This window comes from Corvus moneduloides, chromosome 6 (genome assembly GCF_009650955.1).
Source record: "Corvus moneduloides isolate bCorMon1 chromosome 6, bCorMon1.pri, whole genome shotgun sequence".
Classification (NCBI taxonomy): Eukaryota; Metazoa; Chordata; class Aves; order Passeriformes; family Corvidae; genus Corvus; species Corvus moneduloides.
The window spans coordinates 45227874-45240651 of record NC_045481.1 but is presented as its reverse complement, the minus strand read 5'-3'; the positions used below and the strand labels follow the sequence as shown (position 1 = coordinate 45240651).

General features: G+C 52.6%; 2 protein-coding genes across 13 annotated transcripts in view; one reads left to right on the top strand and one right to left on the bottom strand.

The window, feature by feature from the left end:
- Positions 1 to 1400, top strand: part of HRAS (HRas proto-oncogene, GTPase) — a 41984-nt gene extending 40584 nt beyond the window's left edge. For all 4 annotated transcript variants that reach the window (XM_032111619.1, XM_032111622.1, XM_032111621.1 and 1 more), the window contains one exon: positions 1093 to 1400. The gene's annotated coding sequence lies outside the window, so the exon portion shown is untranslated. The remainder of the gene's footprint in view (positions 1 to 1092) is intronic.
- LOC116445223 (USP6 N-terminal-like protein) overlaps positions 1303 to 12778 on the bottom strand; it is an 83255-nt gene continuing 71779 nt past the window's right edge. For 8 of the 9 annotated variants that reach the window (XM_032111604.1, XM_032111602.1, XM_032111603.1 and 5 more), the window contains one exon: positions 3650 to 12720. In XM_032111604.1, the coding sequence (XP_031967495.1) occupies positions 11426 to 12720 (1295 nt within the window). In that variant the 3' untranslated portion in view covers positions 3650 to 11425. Of the gene's footprint in view, positions 12721 to 12778 lie in introns of all 9 variants that reach the window. The other variant, XM_032111599.1, reaches the window with a different exon arrangement.

Here is a 12778-nt window from a genome sequence, read left to right as displayed (position 1 = left end):
AAGCACCTGAACTGGCCCTTCACCCTTTTAAGCAACTGCTGGAGTCCTAAAGAGAAGTGCACTGTATCCAGAGTTGGTGTTAAGAGGGTTTTATGAAGGTGGAGATGGGCAGCAGGTTTCCTCTGATGCTTTTTGAGCTAGAGGCCGTGAGTACAGCAGAGCTCTTCCTCCTGCGCCCCACTCCCAAGGAAGAAAAAAAGCAACTAAACAGTGCTGGCAACATTTGCTTCCTATGAGCACAAACCCACCCCAGAACCCCACCCCTCTGCTCCCAGCTGAGGCGTGTGAGGTCAGCTGGGGGCCAAGCCGAATGCTGTGCCCAGCACACTTATCACTGCTAAAGGAGATTTTCCAGATGTTTGTGTCCTCCAGATGTTCAGGAGCATTTCCTCCGGATGGGGATATGAGCTCAAGACTTGTTTCCTGCTCTGGCTCACAGCTGACGGCATGGGCTTGGCAGGCGCTGCTGCTCCCTTACAGCGACTGCCAGGAGCCCAATCCCCATCACAGCCCAGTGACAGCACCAGCTTGGGCAAGAAAGGCTGGGAAAGGGTCACTTCGAAACACTCCTCTCTCTTACGAGAATATGCCCTGTGAGTTGCCTATGTCTTTTTCTGGTCAAGCAGAAACTGGAAACCAGAAATCCCAGCTTAATCTAGCTGCAGTGACCAAGAGCAGAGAGGGAGGAACATCAAGGCACATAAGAAGTGAGGCAAAGACATGCTGGGATTTGGGGAGAAAGGTGGGTGTGTGGCCAACAAAATCTGGCTGCATTTGCCTTAGACTCATTTTGTGGTTCCCATCATCCCTGGTGGAAACATCTTGCCAAACAGTGCCCCTTCCCACAAGGAGGTTCAGAAAGAGGCATGTCTGGTGAGGTGCCCGAGGCTCACCCATCACTCCACCGATTCCAAGGCTTGTTCTCTTCAGCAGATGTGCTGATGCTTTGCTGAGCCAGGCCCACACCTCTAAGACCTGTGTAGCTTTTTGCTTTTGCTCTGTGGGCACTAACAGGGTCATCCCAAAACGTGACGGGTGAGTCACTGGCTCTGACGAGGAATGGGTGCTCATGAGTGTCCTCTTCTGTTTCAGCTGACTGGACCGTGTCTTGGTGAGGTTCCCACTGTGCAGTGCGCAAGGAAAGAGGTGAAGCGAAGGAAGAAGCAAACGGATTCAGAGGAGGAGTATGGGGGGGAGAGGAGGAGGAAGAGGACAGGGGGAGCATGAGCCCCTCCAAGGACTATCTCGCACTTCACCCAAGCCTGCGGCAAACAACTTTTTTTTTTTTTTTTTTTTTTTTTAATCCCCATCCCCTCATCCTTTGGCCTCCTCCCACCCCGGCAACTGTACAAAGCCACAGATTGAATCACAGTAAATTATTATTTGATCGTCTCAACAAATCACCTTGATGGCTGTGTCCTCCTTCCAGAGGCTGCTTCTACTGCTGCTCCGGAAGGATCGCTGGTGGGATGGCAGGGAGGAAATGGTGCTGAGATTTGCTCTCCACAGACCAAGGTCATGCTGTAGATCATGGACATGATTGGGGTGGGAGAGACAAGCTCTCAGGGCAAGACAGCTTGTCTCTGTCTCCAGTAAGTCTTTGTCATGTCCTCCCCAGCCCACCTGAAACTCTGCTGGCCCCAAGTTTTGGGAGGGTGGAAGAGTGCAACCAGTCCAAGCCCGTCCTTTGCACCCATTGAGTGCTTTGCTTTCAGCCTAGTCCTTGTGGGATTTATGGCCTCAGATGCAATGCCCAGAAGGGAAGAAGCAGCATCAAGGGAGGAGATTGAAGAGCTGGGCTCACCTCAGCTGGTACCAGTTTGTTGCTTTCCTGATTCCTTTCCTGTCAGCTTTCTGGGACAAGACCTCCATCATGCTCTAGAGGTAGAATTAGGACTTTTTAGTCCCTTCCAGCACTAGCTATGCTAACTAACACCTGTATAGCACATACACCTCGGGCTGCTCCAGTATGTACAGGTAAGCAAATCCTCCTCAGCCCTGTGCACGGCTTCGTTACTGGGAGCACGTCCAGAAAGGGCTCTCTTGGCACTGCACAAGCTCTCTGGCTGCTCAGAAACTTAAGACTAAAGGATTCAGGCTTCCAGTCCTTGGGTTTAGAGTGGGTAAGAGTGTTTTGGATAAGGACTGATCTCTTGGGAACCCTGTCTCTGCTCAGCTCCGCTCCTTTGGGGTTTTCGCCTGAGGTGTGTCCCATGTGCCTTTCACTTTCAGCCCCAAGACAAGGCATTGCACTCAGTGCAGCAGGTGGCTTGGTACTTGCACAGGCTAATTTAGCTGGCATCCAGAATTAGGAGCATCAAAGGGGGAAGGTGATCCAGCTGAGTGTGGCAGGGAGCTGTTCTGCATGGGCTAGCCCAGGCCTGAAAACGTGCTGGGTTTGGCAGCCAAGGCTGGTCTGGGTTGGGAGCGGCGAGGGTGGCGTGTGAGTCACATGCCTCACATGGCAAAACCAGTACAGAAACCCTGGTCACCCCCAGCACAAAGCCACAGCCCACCCAGGGCTTCCCACCATCCATGTGAGCAGTCTCCCATCGCACTCCCCATCCAATGTCATGCCAGGCAGCAGCAGAATTCAACTCCCATACTCCTTGGGGGTGCTGTCTTTGCTTTTGGCCTGGGCAAGAGAGGACTTGTGCTAATGGCTTGCTTTTTGTAAATGTCTGCTCTGAACTGCTGTGGGGCACAGCCCCCACCCTGGCTGCAGCTGCCTAGCACCCTGTTCCCGCAGGAGATGGGCTGATAGCAGCTGGAGTGGGAGAAGTTGCCCAAGGGGAGAGTGCCCTGCCTTTAGCTGGGTGTGCTGTTTGCAGCAGCATCTATCCCTGTGCTGGAAGGATTGCTGAAGATGCTGAGCCTGGTGTTACGTGATGGGACTGAACCAGAGACTCTCAGAAAACCTCCCACTCTGAGCTGTTTCAAGTGTAAAGCCTGGAAGTATGGGGTTTGTTCCTAAAGTTGGCACCTTGTGCCCAACTGGTCACGGGACAGAGGGAAGGGATACTTTGTCCTTCTTGAAGATGACATGGGGGCCTTTGCTTGGTAGTGTTACTGCACTAGGAACCTGGTGCTCCGCAGTAGAACTTAACCCATCCTTCCCCAGGCCCTTGGTGAAGAATGGGACAGATCTATCTGGAGGCCTTCGGAGGAGAAGTAACACTCTGGGGCTCTCTCAAGGACTGGATGGCTCTAACCACTGAGAGTCTCCTCTCATTTCTGGCTGGGAGTCAAATGCCATAGTCAAGGAGTGGGAGCTCTGGTCAAGGAAGCTGAGGAGCTCCAGAGAGCACCAGGGCTGAGGTGTCTTCATAGGGCAATAGCAATAGTTCCAAGAAACTGACACATCTTGGTGAGGGTGTGCTAGAACAGCACTGGCCAGAATATAAACTACTTACAAGACTTTGGTGAGGAGCAGGAAGCTGAAGTAAGAGCATCTCCCTTTCAGAGAGGTTTCTGCACGCAGGGAAAGGTTTTCAAGCTCGTCAAACAGTCCTGGTCAGTTACAGACCATCAGAGGAGCTGGTTAGCTTTTTGCCGTAATTGGAAGGTCACAAGTCATTGTTCAAGTCCATGCTAAAAGTTGGAGGTAGGTTAGGAGCAAAAGGAGGTGCTAAAAGCTTGACACCACAGCTCTTCTGTGAAAGCCATTTATAAATTGTGTATTAATGTCGTACTGCATCTTTGTTGCAGGAGAAGAATCACAACAGATCAAGGTATGTCAGCTGTGATCTGGTCTCATCTTTGCTGTTGGCAAAAATCAGATTGTATCACTTCTGTCAGGTGGAGTTGTTAACTCTGGACTTGGCTTTTTTCACTTGCTGCCTTGGTGCTGGTAATTTGGGGACAGGACAGCACCTTGCTGGCCCCTGACAGGCAGGAGGTCGGTACATGAGCTCACAATGTGTTCTCTGCTAGCTGAACTTCTCGAGTCTGAAAGTAATACCAGGATTACAGTTTCACTGGAGTGAATGTAGGTTTGGTGAAGAAATTGAGGGATTTGATTTTCCCCATAGTTATTCAAGGCACATTTGTTCTAGAAGTACCTGCACTGGAAGATGGAGTTTCCAGACACTGCAGTTGTTTCCCTTATGACAAGGAGCTTGTTGTGTATCTCAGTTCTGCTTCTGTGGCACGCGGTCAGGTGAGCAGAATGTACAGTTATTCTGATTATTCCTGTTGCATAGCTGAAGCTGGAAGAGTCCACAGAGGTGAATTTTTTGCTATATTTGGGTACATCAGCTCATCTCTGGTTGTTGGGATCTCTTCAGCTGGTCATGGCAAAGCTGAACTAAACTTGGCGCTGTGCTGTGGATCTCCAGCCAGTGTGAAAACCACCTCTGAGAAGGCTTCAGCCAGCATCCTGATTATGTTGAGACTGCGTATCCCATGATGGAGGAGTGCCACCTTTGAACCCATACTTAAATGACAGAATAGCTGACAAGGTCTGGTCTAGTCTGGTCAGGTCCAGATGTCTCAGCACAGATGTCTAATACATGTTCTTCTCTCACATCATTCAAGTGCCCCACACCCTGTTACAGATGGGTTGGGGCTCCAGAGACATCACAGCTGAATCAACTGACAGCATTGCTTACAAGTCCTTAAAGATGCTGATTAAGTGCTGGAACAGATCTCATGCCTTTTGGTGTGTGAGGGCTTCCACAGGAGCATTCTCCCCAGCCAGCAGAAGGGTGACTCCAAAGCAGCTGAGTGCATGGTGCTTGCTGAGGGCTTTGGCCGGGAGACATTTCAACTCCGGTTTGGTTGTGTCCTGCACTGTCCTGGTGCCCACATCCATCTAGGTAAAGAGGATGCTGGTGTATGTCCTGTGGGCCTCCTCAGCTGCTGAGGGTGTAGGATTTGGGAGATGGTTTGGGAAGTGGTCAGGCCTGCCTCTTTCAACAGCCGGGTTATTTTCTCCATACACTGCTTTATACTTGGGGATGTACTGTAGGAAGGGGGTGACATTGCTCAGAGGATGGTGTGACAGCCACCTGCAACTGGTGGGAATGGGAACAGGCAGATGGGCCTGGCCCCATGTGCAACTCCTTTGCTCTTGCTGTGGGTTGAGTACAGGATCTGTAGCTTAGGAGAGCCAAGGAACCAGCCCCAGCCAGGACTGCTGGGGCTGGGGGTGCCCTTGCTCTGCTCCCCAAGTCCCAGCCACTGCTGCCACGGCCCCTCTGCAGCACACGAGGAGCACGACAGCACCATGCAGCTCCCACAGGTGCCACAGCAGCAGGTGACAACAGCACACCAGGACTACCATGGCAGCAGGACACAGCAGCACGTGAGCAGCAGGTGAACAGCCCAGCAAGCCCAAGAGGAGGAACACTCCCAGGCCCAGCCAACCTCTGACTGCCTCTGCCAAACTGGCTGGGGCACAAAACTGCCAGACACAGCACACCCATCTCTCTCCCCCTGCTACATCCTGGGAGCAGAGCCTAAACCAGCACAAAGCCTTGCTCCCTCCCTCAGCTTGGCTCTGCTCCAGGTTCCACTTAGCATCAATTATTCAGTGCCGACTGGCTGAAGCCTTGTGGAGGCACGCAGGGGTTGATGAGCTTTCCCTGTCGTGGGAGCTGGGCAGGGATGGTGAGGAGCAGCCTGGGCTTGGCAGAGAGCCAGTGAGCAGCGAGGACAGACATGGTCACCCTGCTGGTTTGGCTGTTCTGAGCCAGGAAGGACAGGAGCCACAGGGGGCTGCCAGGGCACCAGAGCTGAGCACAGCATGGGGAGTTTGTAGTTCTGCCTTGGGGAGCAGCCCTGGGAGCTGGAGAGCTGGTGTGATGACAGCAGTGGCTCCACCAGGAAAAGGGGGATAGAGAATACTGGCAAATACCAAGTGCAGAGGAAGAGGAGAACCAGGCCCTGGCTGATAAGACCACTAGACTTTAAACAGCAGCCTCAACACCATCTATGGCATTCATTTGCCACTGGTCCCAGTGCTGTCCAGCAAGAGCGTGTCTGTAACCTTGGGCTTTGGGATTGTCCTGCTCTTTGTCACCGGGGCAAGGGCTACTGCTGGAATGATGCAGGGGCTGTCTACTCTCCCATCCCCTCAGGGACACGAGCACATCCCTGCTGCAGGGAGCATGCCACCACCTGGTGCTCCTAGCAGCAGCTGGAGGCCAGGCATGGCTTATGTTCACCCTAAGGTCTTACACTGCTCTGGTAAGAGAGGGAAGGGCTTAGGCTTGCCTGGGGGCAGCTCCTAAGGGTGGCCTTGCCCTGGGAAGGACTCTCTGCCGTGAGTGCTTGGCACCCCAGAACCATACCTGGGAGCCCCATCAAGCACAAATTCTAGGCTGGGTATCTGTGTGGCTCCTGCATTAGCTGGAGGGATGCTGTCAGAGGAGGTGGTAGAGCTGTGCCTGTCCCTGCAGGGACAAGGTGAAAGTACCACACCCACAAGGCCACAACTGGGCACATTCAGGGAGTCTGGGGATCAAGGATACCAATAAGCAGTATCTTCTTTTTTTTTTTTTTCCAACAACCAAGTGAACCAAGGCTATTTAATGGGGGAACACAACCCTCAAACCTAGCACAACTCACTTTCCCTTAGGGAAACTGCCCTTCTGGACACTTCTGCTCTCTCCTTGGCAGAGATGCTGCTTTAGCAGTTGGTCCAACGCTGTATCTAAAGCCTGCACTGCCTGTCACGTAACTAACCATGGCAGATGTTTAGACCTGGTCCCACCTGGCACTGCCTAACAGGTTCATGGGAGCTGATGGCCAGGAGGTGACACAAAGCAGCTTGTGCAATGGGGCTGCTTGTGAGCACCTGGAACACAGGAGGGATGAGGTTTGCTTCACTCCAGCCTAGGCATCTCACCCTTGCTCAGGGCGCTGCATCCCTGTGCTGGCATCCAGTGTGAAATGGCACAGGAGATGTGCCAAGAGCTGCATCCTTAGGGCACTCCTGTACCAATGAACACTGGGATGTACAGTGGTGCTGGGGTTTTTTTGTAGTATTGCAGACCAGGTTTTAAACAGTTGATACAAAGGAGCTAATTTAAGGGCACTGGAGAGCAATTTTTGTTCCTGTTTGAACTCTTAGGTGAGGCAGAGCAGTGATAGAAGCAGGAAAACCAGCCTACAGCACTCAGCAGGTGACACATGGGGATGCCAATTTCGGGCACTGCTCTTAAATCCTAGGGTGGCATTTAGCTAATTCTGGCCCCTCCATTCGCTGTCAGTCATTGTGTCCTCTGTGCTACTCTGGCACAGACAGATGCCCTGTGTTTACCATAAACATGCTGCTTAACACCAAGTGGCAGCTTTCTCTCAGGGGAGCCAGAACACTGCTCACATTTAACACCTCAAAGGCAATAGCACCGTGGTCATCTAAGTCCAGGAAGCCCTGGCCATGAAATCTGGGGTGTGCCAGAGGTACTGCTCACTCACAGCTTTTTAAAATGCATCTTCAGCTGTCAGCAGCACCACCTTTCACTCCCAGTGACTGCTGTAAACGTGACTCAGCCCTGATTCACGAGTGTGAGTCGCACCCACCCACCACCTGCTGTGCAAGGAGCTGTGTCCATCCGTTCCCATCCTGTCCAATCCTCCCTCCACTGCCTACGGGCAGGAAAACAAACACAAAATCTTGGCCAAAAAAGAAGCTTTGGCAGCTGTGTGTCAGATGGGATGCTGCCCTTTACTCATCTGGGAGAGGACGGTGGTAAGTACAAAGGTGCATTTTTCTTTCCACTGCTGCTGGGGATGCCTGGATTTAACTACAGTAGAAAATCAGGGAGGAAAACAGTGATGGAGCAGGATGGACCTGTTGCAGCTGAAGCATACCCAGTGAACCAAGCTAAAAGTCATCAGGAGAAGGCAACCAGTCTTGCTGCAGCTTCTGCTCCTGTAAGAAACCTCTTGGAGTCTGAACTTACGCTAAACTTCTTTAGCCATTATTATTACAACCATGTAAAACACAGCATCAAACACTCTGGACAGTGTAAAAAGGAATGATTGACTTTTTTTACCCCAAAAAACCTTCCTTTAAAAAAACCAAACTGAACAAACAAAAAAGCAGACATAAAAACGTTTTTTTCTTAAAAGTAATAATTATAATACATTAGAAAGAGTCATGGAAGAAGCGTTCCACGCTGTAAACAAGAATAGCAAATAAAAAGAAAAGCAGATGGTAGCCAGGCTCTCAAAGTGCATGGCTGAGAAACCCTGACCTCAACCTCCAGCCCCTGCTGGAGCTGGGTCCCGTGGCTCCTGCTGCCTGCCAGTGCTGCAGCCACTCAAAGTGCTCTATCACAAACAAACAACACAAAGAAAAACAAACCAAACCTAAAATAACCCAAACCCACAGCGTTGGTCTTTACCTCTACATGGAAGGCAGCAAGGCCAGCATCGTCTCAGGGCTGCGAGGGCAAGGGCAGGGGAAGCTGCTTTCCCACGTTTGCTCATGGTAAGAGTGGTTTTTGCTGAGGGCTTGAGACTGTTGCAGAAGGCTGGGCAAGGGCTGCAAGTGGCTTGGGTCAGGTAATTTGTCCTAGTGAGCTGTCACCCTCAACCTTCTTCCCTTCCTCTTCCCAGCGATAGAGCTGAGGCTGGGCTAGGCCTTGCTGCCACAGACCCACCATGGCTGCAGCTTTGTCTGCAGCAAGAGGCAGAGGAGGAGACAGGAGCGGCCATCTCCTTGGGGATCATGCATTGATGTGTTCAAGAGAGAGCATCACACCAAGGACAGCAATGCACGTTGCTGGTTCCCAGCCAGCTGGGGCAAAAGGCCTCTTCCCAAACCTACCAGCTTGCTAGGACCTGCAGGATGGAGAAGAGCTTCTTAGGTGGCAGAGTGAGGAGCTTGGAGACCTTCCCAGCAAGAAGTACACTGGTGGGAAAGAGGACCCTGTGTCCAAAAGTTCCTGAAACCAGCTGGTGGTTTCCCTCAGGCCTGAAGGTGACTGAGGGCCCTGCTGCTTGTTCCCATTAGGGCTTGGAGGGAAAGACAACCCCCCCATCCCTTGCCCCATCAAAATTCATATTGAACATCATGCACCAAATGCCATGCAAGGAGTACTGACAGCTCTCCAAAATTAGAGCAAACCACCTTTCAAAATGTTAATACTGCAAAACATCCCAGACAGACATTGGGTGAGGAGTCTGGGTGCATAAGCAACATGATGTGCAAAGGCTGTGTGCCTGAAATAAGGGAAAACGGGTCAAAACAAGGGGAAAGAGGTCTCAGCTCTTGCATGCATGATGCTCAGATGCGTTAGAAGGAGTCCTGTGTGGGCTTCAAGGAGAGGACAGAGCCCCGTGCTACAGAAGCCAAGCCAAGATGTGACCAACAGCTCTCAGATGCTTCTTGTTGCTTCCCAGCGAGCTCCAGTGGCTAGTGGGCTGCTAGCAAAAGGCAATGGATATCTGTCCTGAAATACTGCTCAGGTATTTTAACACACAAATACATTTAACTATGCACAATTACAGAAAAACATACTCTAAATCAAAAACAATTCAAGCACCATTGTCCTAGAAAGGACCTGTGGTGTCTCAAAACACAAATACTGAACATTCAAAGAGCACTTTTCCTCAAACAGCAACACTTGACTCCTCACAACACCCCTGCGAGGTAGCTAATAGGGTTATCCCTGCTCTGCAGAGGGAGAGGATGGGCAAGGTTGGAGGCTCAGTGGAAGATGGGGTCTGGGACAGAGCTGGGGCTGCAATGGAAGCTGAGGGTGCTGTGGTCTGGCTTGCTGCATCCAAACAAAGATCCGGTGCTCCCTTCGACACTCCCTGCTGCAAACATAAACCACCACACGTACACAAGGCAAAATAAACCCTGATAAATCATAGAACCATAGAATTGCTGAGCTGGAAGGGATCCACCAGGATCATCAAGTCCAGCTCCTGGAACCCACAAAGTAATTTAGTGGAAGTTTTCTGCTGGGCTTTCAGTAGGCTTTAGATCAGGTTATGCAATTGAAGAAGCCTGTGAGATAAAAAAGTAGTTTTCAAAGTCTCCTTAGAACTTAAAGGAGCTTTTGCCCAGGATCTCCACTGAAGGGATGGGAATCCCACTTGCAGTCCCACCTAAGGTGGCATTTGCAGTCACCCCTCCTGGACAGCAAAGTCAAATCCACCATATCTGGACTACTTCCTGCTTTTTCATTGATCTGCCTTCCTGATGAAGTCCTTTCATCTCTAGGGATGAAGTAGATGCTGGAACCAGAAATTTGGACCAGCTCTTTCCCTGGGGTGTCTCCCCAGATCCCTGCACACCTCCAGCCAATGGCTTGGGCTGTGCAACAGCAGTACCCTGGGATGGGGAGGAGATGGACAGGCCTCTAGGACTTGGTCCATGAAGGGCATGTGGGCACCCATCATGTCCAAGTTTCCTTCCAGTTGTTAATTTCCTTCCAGTGTGGGCTCTACCAGCAGGGCTAAGATCATGTTCTGGGCCATGTGCTCCCCCTTCCCCAATTCCTATGCCCTTTTCACCCTGACACTTAACTTACTCAAAGCAAACGTGGACTTATCTGGGGTACTGTGATTAGATGCCATCAGATCTCCCACAGCTTGGTAGTGCAGGCAGGTTTCCTGAGCCAGCAGCCCCTCTTCCTGTTTGGGGAACAGAAAGGCAGCGAGCCTGCTCGCCACACTGGCCCTGCAAGGGTAAGGCCAGCAGAAAGGGCACTCAGCCCAAGAGACCAGGCTCCACCTTCATCACTGGCCTTGCCACCTTGAGAACTTGGGAAAGAACCACTCTGCTGGCAGTCCCCCACCGGGGTGACACCAAGGAGACGTCCCAGGGACTCAGCAGCTGTTAAATCTGTCCTCCTGGACACTATCCACCACGGCAGCAGGAGCCGGATACAGCCGGACACTTGCTTTGTGGAATTGCATAGAGGGGGCAGCAGGCTGCCGGTGTCCTGCCACGATGCCATGGCACTGCCTGGAAATCCTGCTGCCTACAACTGCAGGTCTGGGAAATGAAATAAAGATCTATTGCTACAAAGGCCTTTGAAAGCAATGCTGTGGCTGTGCTGATGGGGCATTTTAAAGGAAGTGTTTTGGACTCCAACACCTTGCACCTGCTTCCTTGGCTGTGGGTTCCCACAACAGGCAGGAGCAGGAGAAAACACACAACACACTCACCAGCCCTGCCTCTTCCCCTAAGCAATGAGGCTTGGGGAGCTGCGAGGAACGACAGATGAAAGCATTTTCCAGTTTGTCCATAGGAAACATGCAAATCCAATCTGCTGGTGTCTCCTAGAGCTGGTGGCCACCACTTCGTCTCCTTGCTGGGCACTTGTACCGAAGCACAGCTTGATGTGCAATGGTGCTGTGCTGTCACCCCGACAGCCCTGCTGACAGGAGGGGATCCTGTAAATGGGGCAAGGGTGCTTTTCCAGAACCTGCTTCTTCTCCCTCACCTTTCCTATCCCCACTAGAATGTCACTGACTTGGGCAGCTTTGCCAGGGAAGGAGAGCCTGAAAGGAAACTGTTCTCTGAGCGGGATTTGGCAACCTGCGGCGGTAATTTTGGTTTGGGGCTCAGCGGGGGTCGTGGGGCTTTCAGTGCGTTTAATGGTTTCTGGAGGCTTTTCTGGACCTCCACCTCCTCTGGGTGTGGCGTAAGAGGTGGTGGCATGGGGGTGGCAGGCAGGGGATGTCCAGTCTCTGACAGAGGCAATGCCACCTGCTTTCTGTTCAAGAAGTCCTGCTCTGTCGCATGGGCCAGGTGGAGGGGAGTGGTGGTTTTGATAACAACATAGGGGCTGTTCCCTTCCACCACAGGGGACGATGCCCGCTGGGTGGGGCAGCCCTCGGCCAGCCCTGCTGCCTCTGGCTCTCTGCTGGACAAGATGGGCACACTGCCCCCCGCCTGCCTGTGTGCGGGCAGCACACCCACGGCCTCGGGCCAGCGCACAGTGCCAGCGGCACTGCCCAGCCCGTTGTGCTGCAGGCTGAGGAGCTCTCCTGTGGATGCAGCTTTGGATGCTGAGTGCTTCAGGCCCGTTTTGTCCGGCAGCACCGCCCTGCAGTGCCTGTCATCTGCCGCCTCCTCCCCACGCTCGCTCTCGGGGGAGCCATCGCTCTGTGATGTGCAAGAGAGCCGCCGGCAGCCGGCTGGCAGAGGATGGGGGGATGCGTCAAGCACTGCGTCTCTGCTCAGGGAAGATGCCTGCTCTCCTGCTGGCAGGGCAGCGGGATTTGCCTGCCACACTGCATGGTCCGCAGCGGAAAGCTCAGCGGTACTGGAGTCTGGAGGAGCCGGCCTGTTTTGGAGAGAGGAGTCTAAGGAGCTATGCTCAGCTGGGGCATGGAGGGAGACTCCATGGTGCACCATGGCACAGCCAGGAGCAAGAGGAGGCTGCTCTGGTGATGGGGCCGTGGGCAGGAAGTGTTGCTGGGCCTGCATCTTGCTTGCCTTCAGAAGAGATGATGGCTGCCTGTCCACAGTGGGCTCCACCTGACCCTCCTCATCCAGTGGCTGCCCACCTGAAACAGGCACGTTCGTTGCTTCAGCTGCTTCACTGCCGTGGGAGGTGGGAATCCTCGCTTCCACCACTGTCATTCCTCCTGGCGTGCCAGGAACTCTGTGGAGATGGGGCTCCCTGTCTGGGGTGTGCTCACCCACCTGGCCGTTCTGGCCGTTGGCCGCTGCGTTTTCCTTTATGGCTACTGGGTTGAGGGAGAGCTCCAGGCCCAGGGGTTTCCTTGGAAACTCCTCAGGCTTTGCTGCATTGGAAGCAGAGAAAACAAAATAAAACCCAAACTATGCATCAGTTTGTTTTTG